The sequence below is a fragment of the Calonectris borealis genome, chromosome 3, assembly GCF_964195595.1.
Source record: "Calonectris borealis chromosome 3, bCalBor7.hap1.2, whole genome shotgun sequence".
Taxonomy (NCBI): domain Eukaryota; kingdom Metazoa; phylum Chordata; class Aves; order Procellariiformes; family Procellariidae; genus Calonectris; species Calonectris borealis.
This window is the reverse complement of record NC_134314.1, coordinates 108893671-108908609: the sequence shown is the minus strand read 5'-3', so window position 1 is coordinate 108908609 and position 14939 is coordinate 108893671. Positions and strand designations below refer to the sequence as shown.

General features: G+C 47.0%; 1 protein-coding gene across 1 annotated transcript; it reads right to left on the bottom strand.

Moving 5' to 3' along the window:
- Positions 1 to 8101: 8101 nt before the first annotated feature.
- H3-3A (H3.3 histone A) lies at positions 8102 to 14735 on the bottom strand. The gene is made up of 4 exons (XM_075147248.1): positions 14627 to 14735; positions 13034 to 13188; positions 11406 to 11559; positions 8102 to 8739 (listed from the first exon to the last, which is right to left on the bottom strand). Exons 2-4 carry the CDS (start codon positions 13159 to 13161, stop codon positions 8611 to 8613), a joined length of 411 nt encoding a protein of 136 aa, XP_075003349.1. The 5' UTR covers positions 13162 to 13188; positions 14627 to 14735; the 3' UTR covers positions 8102 to 8610.
- Between the last annotated feature and the right edge of the window lie 204 nt (positions 14736 to 14939).

The following is a 14939-nucleotide window of genomic DNA, read 5'->3' as shown; positions in this document are numbered from 1 at the left end:
CAGCAGCAAGGCACAACTCCCTGGTGTCAGCTCAGCGACTACCACGAGAGTTAGCACCGCTAACCACAGCTCACATCGGGAACACGGCAAAGCCCTGCTGACACAACCGGCTTCGGCTGTGCCAGTTACGGCAAGAGAGGGTGTGCATCCACGGCAGTATCTCTCAAACCAACACCCCGGACTTCCCCCGTTACTCATGGCCGGCTGGTGAAGTCCTGGCTTCACCCTGCCCTCCTGGGAGAGTAGCACAGGGATTAGCCTGGCAACCCCTGTGCTCCGTACGCCTCTGTGCATCTTCTCTGGCCCACGTTCACAGATGAAAGGAGGCACAAAGAAAAAGCCATCATCCACTCGCCCGTGGAGACAGCCCCTCCAGGCAAAGCACACTGGCAAGCCGGCACACGGAAGCTCACGTCGCTGCTGCCAAGTCCCTGCCCGCTCCGCGGCTAAGCCGAAGCCTGAGGTCTCAGGGCTATGCACGCCTCAGCCTGGCAACTCTCCCTGAATTAGCAGGCACAGAGACCGTTTGAAGTCGCTCCAGCCTTTAGATGTAGGGGGACACAGCTCCACAGCGGTAACCGGTCCCAGGGATGCGCCCAGCTGGGATGCCCATCCTGCCATCCACAATTCCTGCTCGTCCTCCTCGCGGCCGGCATCCATGCCCATGTGTTCACCTGGCAGCCTTCCCACCCACGGGCTGCTTGGCAGGGTCTCAGCTGCCAGGCAATGATGCATTTAGACAGGAGGCCTGAGCAGGGCTGTAAATATCATTTCTTTGGCCTTCCCCCTCCTCCAGTACAGGAGAAAGAACGGAGTGTCTCTCACCTGATGACTGCTACATCATCTCAGCCTGTCCTCTCCTCAAAGCAGTCCTCAAGGTAAAGGCGGAAGAGATAATTACACTCCTCACCAACTTCAACATATGCTAAGGAAAACTCAAAAGCGGTTGAACTTGCAAAATCTCTCGCAAATCTAGGTTGGCGGGAGAGGGGATCAACTAGACGAATCATTCATGAGCAAAGGGTGGTGGGGGCAAAACCAAGGGTTAACATTTATCACTGAGGCATATGGAATTAGCTCGCAGTCAGGGAAGGATGTACATGCAATCGATGTTTTCCTGTTGGGTTTTACTTGGGACACTTCCATGAAACAGCATCTACATAAAGGCAAACATAACGCAGGAGGAGGTGACGATAGGCTCTTGTCAAGGTAAGGGGACAAGAACGCTCAGTCCTAACACCGGCAGGAGACACAAGTGGTTTCCAGAGCCGTAGGGATGTTTTTTTTCTTTTTCAGGCTTTTTTTTTTTTTCCTTAAATCTTTCTGACTTCACAGGAGCTTCTAGTAACATAAAGCGCTCCTGCTGTTAGAGATCCTGCTGTGTGTAATGGCGTGCCTACACGAGGATGAGGGGGATGCTGTTGGCAGGGGACGATACAGCAGAGAATACGTGCGCACGTCTCAAACCGCAAGCTACGTAGAAGCCTACAAATGTGTTATCAAGAGAGATGGACAGACATCTGTGCTTATTTCCCACTCAAAAGCGACTGCAATGCTGACTTGGAGAGCACACACCGTACCTGCCTTTGACCCCAACCTCATCTTTTGTGGGATTTTACCCAAGTGCCTGGGTCTTCAGTGTTACCGCTGCAAGGGGACAGTAAGCATCACCATCAAGGAAAAAGCAGAAAGCTGCTGTCCAGGCACGCTGCAACTGGGAGCATTCCTAAGCCTCAGCATTTTGCATCCATTTCCTCACAATTAGACAATACTCTGCATTTTGAAAAAATTGTTTCTTGTATATTTATTTAGTTGTGATCATCTAACAGGTAATATTCCCAGGGATGACAGGCAGGAAGCAACCAAAAAACTCCCTCAGACTTACAGCTACAATTCATGCCATCCTTCCCTGTTTATTCAGAAGTATCCCATCACTGCCAGGCATACACAGAGGATTCTCAAATACAGAAAAGGTGGTACCTATCTCCTACAAGGATCTGATTTTTTGTTGTTGTGGTTGGGGTTGTTTTTTTTTTTTAATTAAAATCCCCATGCATGGACCAGGAGCAAGGGAAGGGGTGGTATGAATCAGAAAAAAAACAGATATAACAGCTGCCTCTGGGACAACACTCTATGCAGAAAGTCCTCCTGATAGAGTCCACAGCTTCTGCCCAGTGAGAAGTGAGAAAGTCAGCTACAAGGGCAAAAGAAGAAAAAGACGCATCCTTACCTGTATGTATCCCTCCTCAATCCTACTTCTTCATTTGTAGCCCCCAAAATGTCACCAACCCCTCTAATCCGGAGTAGATACTTGGCCATACACCACAACCCTCCTGGCCCAACTTACTTTATTCTCATTCGGGTAACAAGGGAGGAGGAGAAGGATGCATTTTGAGTAATGTGTGTCCCACATTGTGAGATCAGACAATAAGGGGGGTCTGCTCCCCCAGCCAGGCAATCACTGCTTGAAATATAACCCTCAAAAGAGGGCTCATGCTATGTTGAGGCACCCTTCCAAAACACATGTAAAAAGTAATAAATTCTTACAGTTTGTGGGGTTTTTTTGAGAGTGATTTCTTGCCTTAATCAACTATGTGACAGTAGGTCTCCTGAACAGAAACCAGACAATCCCTTCGCATTCCCTAGAGATGTTCTTGGTGCACACATTGTCTTTTATAGCAAGTCTTTAGCCTCTGCAACGTGCGCTGCTAAGCATCGTATGTTTGAAATTCAAAAAGACAATATGAACTGGATTAGGTACCATCTGATGAAGTTCAGTAGCTTTCATTAAGCAGATCAGCACATGCAGTCATAATGGTCCCTTTTTAGTTCTACTATTGATAGATGTAGTATTTTTCACACACTGAGCTAGTTTTTTTCACATTGTATTATCCAGGTCAAAAGATAACAAAGTCTCCTCAGATTAAAAAAAAACAAAACCAAAACCAAACAGTGGCTTTTTGTTCAGCAAAATACTTGTCTGTTTGTAGGCAAACCTGCCATAAACAAGTCTGCAACATCCACTCAGTGCAAAAAAATCTCATCACTGAGGATGACTCATTATACACGGTGATGGGAATAATACACAAGTAAAAGCTGAGCAAACAGCTCCCCAATATCAACAGGGTGATCTGGACCAGGGAAAAACTGTCCTGACACTAGAATTCTTCCTCTGAATTCAAGCCTTTGAAGCCAAGTTATATGAAAAGTGTTTTTAATTCCTTACTTGTTATGATGACCAAGAAAAGTTGCATGTGTTTGTTTGCTACAGTAAGAAACAAAATTGCAGTAAGCAACGCAATCAACATCTTTGATCTGAACACTGCCTGTACTTCATTAAACCTTGAACTTAAAATTAAGCTCTGGGAGATAAACTGAAGTAACCCATCACGCAGTCTCAAGAGAGGCAAGTGTGGCAGGAAAAGCTGGTATTAGAGTGGTAGCACCGGCACAAGTTTGGATTAAGCACATTGTGTAACTGAACCTAACCTGTATACTGCTAGGAAAATGGAAAGTCCTACTCTCCTGACTGCCCTATCGCTTCAGATCAAGCAGATATGCCGAGTCAAATTATTTGGCTAATTGACCAAAAACGGTGGCAGAGGAAGTATGTGTGTGAGACACACTGGTTTCAGTCACATCAAAAAGTGGATTCAAATCACCACGTGGTCACAAAACCCCATGAAAGTCAGAAGGCAAGAATGCATGTCCTGGACAGCAATCCCAAATTACAAAATGCACTCCAAAAATTCACCAGTGTAAGAGACAGTTAGCGAGCAGTTATTTTAACAGAAATAGTTGCACTTACTCTCCTTCCTGAACAAGATGGCATTACTAATTTCAAGCAGGTGCTACAACCTGTCATAGAGCAGGCATTAATGACCCTGGTCCCTGGACAGCGGCATCACCTAATAGCTACTGCCAGATGGGATAAAGGGCTGGATGAACCCAACTCAGAAATGCAGCACTTCAACATAGGTACATTAATGTTAGTTATTTTATGTTCAACGAGTTACTTTTCTAAACAAAATCTGAAATGCTGGGTTTAAGCTCCATGTTTATCAAGCTCTCAAGAAGTACCAGTTAAATTTGATACAGCCACACAAGAGCAAGTGATCTCAAGTCTGAGGTTATTTCCCAGTACGTTTCAGTTTTGGCTCTGGTAGGCAAGCTTGCTTTTTTTTTTTTGCTTACAAAGCATTCAACTTAAGAAAAAATAAGGTTTTGTATTTACTCTTGAGAAAATAGCAAGTAAATACAGCTGTTAACACACAAATCTAAAACAAAGACCTAAAAACCAGCTTATCACATACATGTTATAAAGGACTTCACAAAATAATTCAGAAATTGGAATGTGGACATACATGCAACCATATGCCTTAAACAGATGTTCAACCTTTGAATACGTTTGTCACTAACAAGTAAGGAGCCACGTCATGTCCATCCCTCCACCCAATACAGTTAAACTCCTCCCCAGGAGGATGTCCACGTGCCCACAACTTGTTTCTAAAAGTATTCTTCTTGTATTCCAAATCTCAGCTGCAACTGAATTGCCCAGGAAATAGCAGAATATTTTTTTTTTTAACATGAAAGAGGAACCTGAAGCCACTTCTTCCACAGAATGAGAATGCTTTAAATCAGTATTACATCTCTCTTGCATGTAAACTGATAATGCAGCACGTGTGACTTAAGCAGATTTTCTGTCACTGTTAAATTAGCCCACATTCAAGTTTGATGGCATTCCCTTTCCCCACAACTCCCGAACACCACAAGTTAATAGGAATTTACATTTTTAAATATTACAACTTCTTCAACACACGGCAATGGCAGATACCAAGAATCTTGTAAAACTTTAAACGGTGCTTGCAAAACTGGCTGAGGAAAAGTGTGCTTCTCTGAAAAAAAAACCCAAACGAACCCTTAAGTTATTTTAAATCCATTAATATTTGTTTGTCAATAGTTTCCTCAAACATCACCTCACCCAAGAAGCAGGCATATACGGTTCCGAGAGGACCACCCCTTGTTTTATCCAAAGAACATTTAGGACACCCACGAGCAATAAAACGTTTTAGCAGATTATCATCCTGTAGGTCAGCGAACTCCCCAGCGTGACTCATTTCCCACCTGTCAGCTCCGGAGGAAGCAGCCCAGGCAATGGAGAGCAAGACGACAAGCTGCAATACCTATTTGGTAAAGGCCTGCAGATTTTGGACTATTTCTTTTTAGGTGATGCCCAAACCTGCATACGCAGACAGCTAACGGGGCCACCAGCAGGTATCGCTCACTCCAAACAGCACAACGGACGTGTGGCAACACGTGAAGTGGGGAAATTGCATTGATCAAAACAATTCTTCAGTTATTTTTAAACCACTCCACTGCATGTAACTGGATCAGAACCATTTTGTCCGCCCCTCTTCTTCACCCCAGAGAGCAGGAACCTGTAATCCCAAAGTGACCGAAGGAAGGGAGTGCCAACATCACCACATCAGCAGCTTAAAACTTAACTCTGAATAACATGCTGTATCCTACCTTCTCCAACGATCCATGCCTGCCCTAACTGTGGATCTCCAGTGCTATGTAGTCCTCCTGTCCCTCCACCACTTTCCAAAAACACTTTTGTAGGAATGCTACTACACAAGGAAAAAAGTTGATTAAACAGGAACTGCAGACGGTCTTGTTCCTCCTCCTCCGCAGCTCTTGTATTAACACCAATCCCCACCTTTTTGTTTTACTCTTTCTGTACTGCAGAGCATGTCCTTGAGAGATTCCCAGGTACAAGTGAACTGTCAACTCTGGATGAGTTATGCCAACAATATTTAGACAGATAGCTTCTAAAATCTGCTGGAAACATATAATCCCAAATAACTACACTCTCAGCATTTTTTAAAAAAAAAAAAAAGCAACGACGTCACCTTTTGTACTCCCCTTCCTCCATTAAGTTAAACAGCATCAACCAGAAGATCCATCCAAAATTAGACCTGACCATTCGGCAAAATATTAATTTTTAAAAAGCAGTTCTTATTGAAAGCTGATGATTTAATTGCTTTTATTTTCATGCTCAAAGACAGAAATATAGTGTACTCGGGGCAGGGGGTGAGAAAGCTAGAGATAAAGCAATTTGTTCAGCAATACAGTGGAAATAGCTGTTAATGAAAATCCATCATACTTGATAAAACAAATGAGGAGCAGAGAGGTAGTGCCCCAAGATTCCTCAAGAATAAAAACAAGACAGCACTCTGTATCAATACAGACATAGACAGCTAACCACTAACAGGATTCACATGCCGTCTCTAGGACCACAACCATCATAACCAACACTCTCAAAGGGGCAAAAGTTTATCCCTGAGCTGTAGGTGTAGCACTGCACACGTAAGTGTTGCCAACTGCATAGGGCTCCGATCCCTTCGTCTTCCATTACGAATTCTTCTGCCTTGAACAGTTTAACTGCATTGTTATGGTATTCCTCACCCCAATTCTTTCAAGAGAAGGAACTTGGTATTTCATTTGAGTAACAAAATCTCTAGATTTGGTTTTCTAATATGCCTAAGAAAGAAAAAACTAAGTTCCTTTATCAGTACCTTCAGGTCCAAGTTATTAAAAAAAAAATCAGCCTAATTACCTTTTTGTGTAGGTGGTTGCAGCATTGCTGACTGATGCATGAAACAGAATTCTGAAGTACAGGGAAAAACAAGTAGTTAATTATATTGAAATGCATTTGTAGCAAGTTTAACAGGGTTGTGACCAAGTAGACAGAAGGGACATTTCAAATCAGCTAAGTCTCAGCTGCTCCCCTTTTAAATCTCTGTTGTTCTGGATGCTCCAAGACAAGCCTTCCTTAATTTTTAGTCGATAGCTATGAACTGCTTGGCATCAAAAGGATGTGATCACGTTTTGTCTAGCATTAGTTTTCCCTGTGACAAGCTACTCCATTTAAATAGACTTTACTCTGCACAACCTTGGCAGACAGCATTCATTATTAGAGCCGAGCAAGTTATGAATAATGTGATTTATTCTGTAATTTTTGGCTCTCTGTTCAAGATACCAACGCAGATAATACATCTCTGTTAATCCTCTTTGGAAATCTTCAGACAAATTCACTCATGTGTTTAGAGCTCACTCAGTACCTCTTGAAAGAAGTTAGCAGCAAATAAGCTCTGTAGGGGTCTTAGCATAGAGGTGAAGTCTGTTCACTGCCTACGTATTTTCTTCCCTGTAACTCGTTTCATTATCTGCAAGAGCTATCAAAAAGCATGCCACATAACGCACTTCCAGACTCGTCCATCAGAATCCTTAACCAAGTTTCAGGTGAAAAATTAAAACAAAGTTTTTATAGAACATAATTTCAGCAGTAAATTTCTTCACAGGAACTTTCATCATCAGTTGAGTGGGGAATATAAAAAAAATAGTAAGTTTCAAATGTGTGCTCCCGTCTAAGTACTGCTTCCATGAAGTACTGTAACTAACAAAAATGGTAGAAGAGTGTCTTTTTGACTGGAGTGTACAAATTGAAACTAATCATACGTGGACTAAGCTCTCAAACATGCTAGCGGGTGTGACTGAAAACAGAAAGGTAGTCAACCAAAAAGTGAACACCTACAAACCAAGATAGTAGAGTGCAAAAGGGTTTAAAAAAAAACCACCAAGCTAAAAAAAAAAAAAAACCAAAACCCAAACCCCAAAAAACACCAAAAAACCCCCAAACCACTACACTCCACCACTTACACCGTACTAACAAACCATGAAAATCAGAAGTGCTTCCACATTCAGCATTAAGTCGAGTAAGAAAGGAACCTGAACAGCAACAAAACTGCTTTTTCTTAGCACTACAGCTTAGTTAGAGAGCCCGGTCCAGCTCTAGACTCTACCCAGTAATATACTCACCAAATTTGCTTTCACGTGGAATGGACAGAAATTTTACACTCTTAAAAAACCCTCACATATACACTACTTCAGCCAAGGTAGTATCCCCAGTGTTTGTTTCCTAGATCTGCTCTAAGTATTTAGGTCACATATTGAAGAGAAAAACGGAAGGGAAGGCTGATTATTTTTTAATCAAATATAACCCACATGTAATATTTAAAAATCAAGACTAAAAGCAGGCATCATTTAATGTATTTTAATAGCAAACTTACAGGAACAGCACAGAAGACAGACAACATTAAAAACATGTACTTGCATGTAGGACAACTCAGTTAGAAAAGTATAGTGAATGGATGGAGTCTACTGTATGATAAAAATGCTACAAACACCATTTAGTTGCCATTGATAAGAAATTTACTTGTTTAAAAAAATCCAAATGCTGGCATTGTCCAGAAAAATTTGACAGGTTTATTTATAATTTTTTTTATAAAGTTGAATTGTTGAAACTTGTTCACTGAAACATTTTTTGACCGCATTGATGTTTTATGTCCCCTCGTTTATATTAAAAATCCACACACAAATGAAAATGGAAAAAAACTTGCCAATACCCAATTCTGTCCCCTATTTTTCCATTTGCAACCATATACTTAGGTACCTTTTAACCCCATGGAAAAAATATCTAACGTTCATTACTACCAATAACAGGAAGAAGATTTTGCTTCGAGAATGACAAACCCATCATAGTGAAGTTTAGGCACGCTCTCCACGTATGCGGCGTGCTAGCTGGATATCTTTTGGCATGATTGTGACACGTTTGGCATGGATAGCACACAGGTTGGTATCTTCAAACAGGCCAACCAAGTAGGCTTCACTTGCCTCCTAGTGAAGAAGAAAAGAGTTAAGAGCACTTTCAGTCTCTGAGCACTAGGAAAAAAATAATAATAATTCAAAGTACAATGTAACATGGCATTAAGTTTAGGCTTCTATCTTTATTATTTGCAAACATCAAAAGTTTTAGATTCTCAAAAAATAAAAGCCTCCATTTTCTCACAAACCACCAAATAATATTCTATGTCAAAGTTCCATACTATTGCCATTCGGTGACATCCTCCAGAACACAACTGAACCAATGTTCTGACAGGACTCTCACAAGGTAAGGGATTATCTTATCAAAAGGTTAGTTTGTTTAGGAACTTCTCTTTTTAAAGGCTGGGTTACGCTATTTGAATGACTTGTCTGCTGCCTCTTCCAGAGTAAGAGCTATTGAGCATCAAGTGAAATTGGCAGGTTCTAGGGAAAAAAAGAGAGGTATTCCTTCACAACACACGGTTTGGGCACACAGCTCCTTGCCATAGGATATTGAAGAGGTAGCTTAATTCAAAAGTCAAAAATTAGCAGAAAAAGCGTCCTGAGAATTATTAGATAGAAGACGACAACACCTTTGACTCAGGAACATCTTGAATCACCAAAAACGGAGCAGCAATCTGAGAATTACCATCAGACACTCGTCCTATTCCTATACTTTCTTCCTGCCTAAGCACCCCCTGTCTTTTTGGGGCACACACCACAGCCCCCCCATGATCACAGAAGGTTCTCACCTCACATCTGTGAGAATCATGGGGTCAGCACTTGGGAGAGCAAGGACAAGCCCTATCCTGGGAAAACCACAACCCTGACCGCAGTGTTTTCTCTGTTATTGAACCACTGCAGACAGGATTCTGGGTTAGACAGATGCTCCGCTGGACCTAATTATGGTCTGGCTCATGTTAAGTCAGCTGCTATTAAGCCCTGCACAGCAATGGTAACCGTTTACACATTTTTGGGTTGATACAAGAATCGTAACACTTAACAATCTCCTAGAAAGCATCTCTGCACGCCAACATCAGATCAGCATGCGGACCAGGACACAGCACGTGGTTGGGGTGAGAAGGCAGGAATGATGGGGCTCGCTTACAGAAAGCAGGTTGAGGTCCACCTTTCTAGAATACATGTAAGAGAACAGCTTGTGTGAACCACTGCGTTACCAGGAACCACAAAATCAACTAAGTTTGAAGTTCCTGTTTAAAAACACAGACCATTTAATACAAAGAAGGAAAAATATTTGCTACAGCAGATGAGGACTGCAGTATTAGTAAGTCATTTCATACCCAGTAGGATATGGCTACCGTAAGTTCTCCTAACACAGTTTTGCTAAATCACTACATGAAAAGTTAAGACACTGCACCAAATAAGCCATGCTGGCACAAACAACATGGTACTAAAGGGGTTAAAAGTTTTTTTTGCAAATATGCAAACAGGAAGCACTAGGAATAGTAAATGAACAAGTTCTATAGCAACAACTCCTTAATGCAAAACCGGCTTTCTGAAAATGTATTAACTACTGACTAAGTTTTAATAAGCAGTTCCTGATAAACAGACACATAGGTAAACCTCAGGATTTAAGAACTACCACATTCACTCACAGCAGTGAAGACAGAACAACAACTAAAAGCAAAAGCAGCAACTTTGCAAATGCACACAGCCACCTTTTGAAGCCAGCCAAGCATGTGCTCAAGTTTATAGCATCTCACGGCACACATTTTGGCCCTTATAAAGTGGAAGTCATTAACCAGAAAAAGACAATTTTGCCTGGGTATCAGATATTCTACAGTTACAGATAGGTTCTGGAACAGTCTTTCAACAGCTAGAAGAACACTAAAGACCTATCTTTAATCAGGAGTGTATTTCTATCTCGAGAGGGAAACGTTCCTGTGACAAGGCCACAGTCTTGGAGGGGATCTAACTTCAATGCAGGAATTTGAGGCAGAAAGAGCAATCAATATTTCACCCTCAAAGTGATTTAACTAATATGTTTAAAAAAAAAAATGTGTTTAGCATCAACTACATCATACAAAAGCACTTATTTCCCTAACCATGTTTAGATGTGGCTTATCAAACTGTTAGAGCAACTGAGGGTATCAAGACCTCCATTTGGACACACTAGAACAAGCCTTACACGACAACGCTTTCCTCTCAGACTGCACAGCTTTCAAAGGCAAAACCTCTAACAAAGCTCGAGGACAGAGGAAACAGGTTTATGTTAAGTGTTTTAATAAGATGCACTCTTCTGTCAAGTGCAACTACTTGGGGGGGGTAAAAAAAAAAAAACCACTAAAAAAAACCAAACCAAATAAGCAACCCCCCAAAAAAACCTCCACATTACAGCCTTTGTAAGGAGCTGCGGACCTGTCACTGCGTTATTTTGGCCTATGGTATCTGTAGGGCATCACCAGGTCCACTCTGAGCAAGGCAAGGCGGAGGGGCGCATCCCCCCATATCAGCCCCGCTCCCAGCAGGGGCCACGCCCACCGCGGCAGCCCACCAATCAGGCAGCGCTGGGGCTAACCCTAGAAACAGGCTGGCCAATGGGTGCGGGAGGCGGAGCCCTCCCTTACCTTCAGTCTCCAGGTTTTGGGGGGGGGTGTCTCGCTGTGACAGCACTGACTGACAGGCAGCCCTCCCCCCGCCTGCCGCCCGGGCAGGGTGCTCCCCTGGGTGAGGCTCACCTGCAAAGCACCGATGGCAGCGCTCTGGAAGCGCAGGTCTGTTTTGAAGTCCTGAGCAATTTCACGCACCAGGCGCTGGAAGGGAAGTTTGCGGATCAAAAGTTCGGTAGACTTTTGATAGCGCCTGATTTCACGGAGAGCCACGGTACCCGGCCTTTTAAAATTAAATAATAATAAAAAGAAATAAAGAATTAGTATTTAAAACATATTCTACATCACCTTAAAAACACGGGTTCATCATCTAAATCAGGCACCATACGCGTTCTGTTTTCACTAGAAGAGTCCCAGGGTTTACAACACACACCCAGTTTCACCGGCAAAGGGTCGCTCTTTTCTCACCATCGGTCTGCGCGAGCTTCCGCCGGCCTCAACAGGGACCCCTCGGGCGAGGCCCTGACTTCGCCAAGAGAAGAGGCGGACGGCACGCGTTAGCTAACTGACACTAACGCGTCTCAGCGCAGACGTGGCAAACCGCAACACTGCAGTGAGTTCGCTGGTGCAGCTGTTCCGTAGGTACCCTCCTAGCCATCAGCCTGACAGCTAGCACAATTTTAAGGGGAATCTGGTTCTTCTTCCCTGCTGACATAAGACACTATCAACATTCACAGAACTAACAGAATTTATATTCTGTGTGATATTATCAGTACAAGGTATCTAGAGTATTTCCTTGTGTTAGTTCTGGTGTCTGAACAGCAAATTCGGATTAACGATGTACGTTTGCAGCCACAAAGTCCATCCATGAAATTATACCACATTTATTCCTGTGGAAACTCTGTATTTTCCTACTCCAGTTTTACTACCTTTCTCCTGGACTATTAATTCCGCCTCACACCTACAGCAACAGACTTTTAGATTAAGTTCACTATTTCAAAGCCGCTTCTCCTTCCGAATTCACTTTTTCCCCAAGGAATACGTACAGCTAGCCCAAGATCATCCTCCAAGCTGAAGCACGACTGTTACCATTCTGGACCGAGCAAAAGCTTCCGAGCGGGTGGAAAACATTATTATTAGAAGATGGTCAAAAAGATCCACTGCCCCTTCTAGCCTACATTCTCCCGCGCACAAACGTCCCTATTCGGGACGACGGAGCGCACGCCTATTGAGGGAGGCCCCGCGCACCCGTGGACGTGCCGCGCCCTCTCGCGGCAGATCACCTCCCCTGCACGGCCACCGGAGCCCGAACAGCGCCGAGGACGGATCGAACCCCACAAGTAAATCACGATACGCCGGTAACAATAAACTTCGCGGCGGCACAACCCTGCTGTAGCATTTAAATAATCAGAAGTAAAAAAACACCGCAGAGCCGCGTCCACCGTAGGGGAGGGTGTTCGTTTTTCCGGCACCAGTACCGAAACGCCCGGAAAGGGGCTAATGGTAAATACCGGGCCCGCGTTGGGCGTTTATTTTTTTTGCGGCAAGCGGGGATCCGCGCCCCGCCGCGGCGAAGCGGCCCCGGGGAGCGGGCGGGCGGGCGCGGAGGGAGCGCAGCGCGGCGGCGGGGAAAAGCCCCCCCCCCCCCGGCGCCCCGCCCCGCCCGCCGGCCCCGCGGTGGAGGGGGGGGGGGGTTGGGGGGGGGGGGGGGTGCGACCGGTGCCGGCCCGGCGCCGCCTCTGCGCGGCGCTGCGTACCTGTAGCGGTGCGGCTTCTTCACCCCGCCAGTAGAGGGCGCGCTCTTGCGGGCGGCTTTGGTGGCGAGCTGCTTGCGGGGCGCCTTGCCGCCGGTGGACTTGCGGGCCGTCTGCTTGGTGCGGGCCATGCTCCTGCCGACGTCGCTGCCTTACACCTGCCGGCGGGAGGGGGGGGGGGGGGGGCGGCCGCCCCGCTCAGCGCACGCCCCGCCGGCACCTGCCCCCCAACGGCCGGGTGGGCGGCCCGCCTTCCCGACCCCGCCGCCCCGCGCAAGGCGCCCCTGCCCGCGGCCGCTGAACGGCGGGGCGAGCCGTTAGCCCCGGAGCCCGCGGCCGCCCAACGCCTACGTTCGCCAAGGGAGGAAAGGAAAAAAAAAAAAAGGGGGGGCAAAAAAAATAGAAATTAGACGTCTGCCGATGGCGGAATATTAAAATACGGTTTTTTTGCCCACGAATTCAATAGCGAGGCGGCGGCGGCTGAAGTCGAGCGAGTCGCCCGGCAGCAGGCGCGGAGAGGCGGCTGCCGCCTCCCCCCGTCGGCCGCCCGTCACCTGCGAAGTGTTTGCAAACCCCGCCCGGCAAACATCGGGGGGCTGGCACCCGACCCGCCGCTTCCACCCGGCGAAAATCTCCTCCGAAACTGCGGAGCGGGTGAAAGCGGAGAAGCAGCCCCCGCCGGCCGTCCGCCGGGCAGCCCGGCCCTCGCCGCCGCCCGCCTGCGCTCCCCGACCCACCGGCAACCGCAGGCAAACCGGCGTTTATCGTGCAAAAAGGAAAGGGTCCGGATAAAGTGCGAGAAAGCAACAAACTTTTTTTTGGGGGGAGGGGGGTGGTTTTGGGTGCCGTCTTTCTCTTTCTGTGCAACTGCTTCCCCAAAGCCGCCTCGCTCCCAAGCGCCTCTCACAGGCAAACTCATCTCCCAGACCCAGAACAAAATGGAAACAATCACGAAATGCAGCCCTAGTCCTTTCGCAAAGGAGGAAAAAATAAATTGCAAAAAATAACGCCAAAAAATCGCAAGAAACTCCAAACCATGTGGGTGCAGATGAAGGGGGAGGCAGCGGAAAAGTTTGCACTCGAAAACCAAAAAATTGCGTTGGGTTTGGGTCGTTCCCTCGGCGAATTTCTTTCCCTTTTTATTGTTTTTTATGCAATAGGAAAAAAAATATGGTCGGTGACCAGAGAAAAGAGACAAGATGGTGAAGCTGAGCAACAACTGTGGGGAGCAGGGGAAGGAAGGCAGGAGAGTTACCCTGGGCTGGCGAGTGGCTCCTCTTTGCGGCCGCTTCCCAGCCCCGATCCGGGGGATGTCGGGCTGAGGAGCCAGCTAAGGGGCTGGGGAGGCTGCTGGTGGGGGTTTGGAGCGGGGGCGAGGGGAGCAGAGGGGGGCAACGACCGCGCGAAGCGGGGCCGGGGGTGCCGGCGGAGGGAGCCGCTCCGGCTGCGCCGGGAAGGCGGCGCGGGGAAGGGGACCCAGGCTGCCGCCGCCTCCCGAGCCCCCCAAAAGTTTTTGGGGAGGGTCGGGGGAGGGCGGCGGGGCGCCCCCGGGGGGTGGCGGGGCGCGGGGGGCGGCGGGCGCGGCGCCAGACTTACCCCGTCCGCTGGGCGAGCGCGGCTGCCGTGCGGGAGGGCGGGCGTGCGGGAGGGAGGGAGGGCGGGCGCGAGGAGGAGCCGGAGCTGCTGCTGCTGGCGGCGGCGGCGGCTCGGAGCACAATTGAAAGATGGCTGACTCGGGAGGGCCGGCCCCCCGCTCGGCCCCGCCCCCGCCCGCCGCGCCCCGCCCCGGCCCCGCCCGCCCGCCAATGGAGCACAATGGAGGGAAGGCGCGGCCCCGCCCGCGGCCCCGCCCCCTCCCTCGGCGCCGTGTGTACAAACACAAAAGACACGCCGCGCGCGCGAGGGGGAT

Coding starts and splice junctions, on each gene's coding strand:
- H3-3A (XM_075147248.1), bottom strand. CDS start 13,161: ATGGCCCGCACCAAGCAGACGGCCCGCAAGTCCACCGGCGGCAAGGCG. Junction 11,560..13,033: donor AAGAAGCCGCACCGCTACAG/GTACGCAGCGCC, acceptor TAATTTTAAAAG/GCCGGGTACCGTGGCTCTCC. Junction 8,740..11,405: donor CTGCCATCGGTGCTTTGCAG/GTGAGCCTCACC, acceptor CTTCTTCACTAG/GAGGCAAGTGAAGCCTACTT.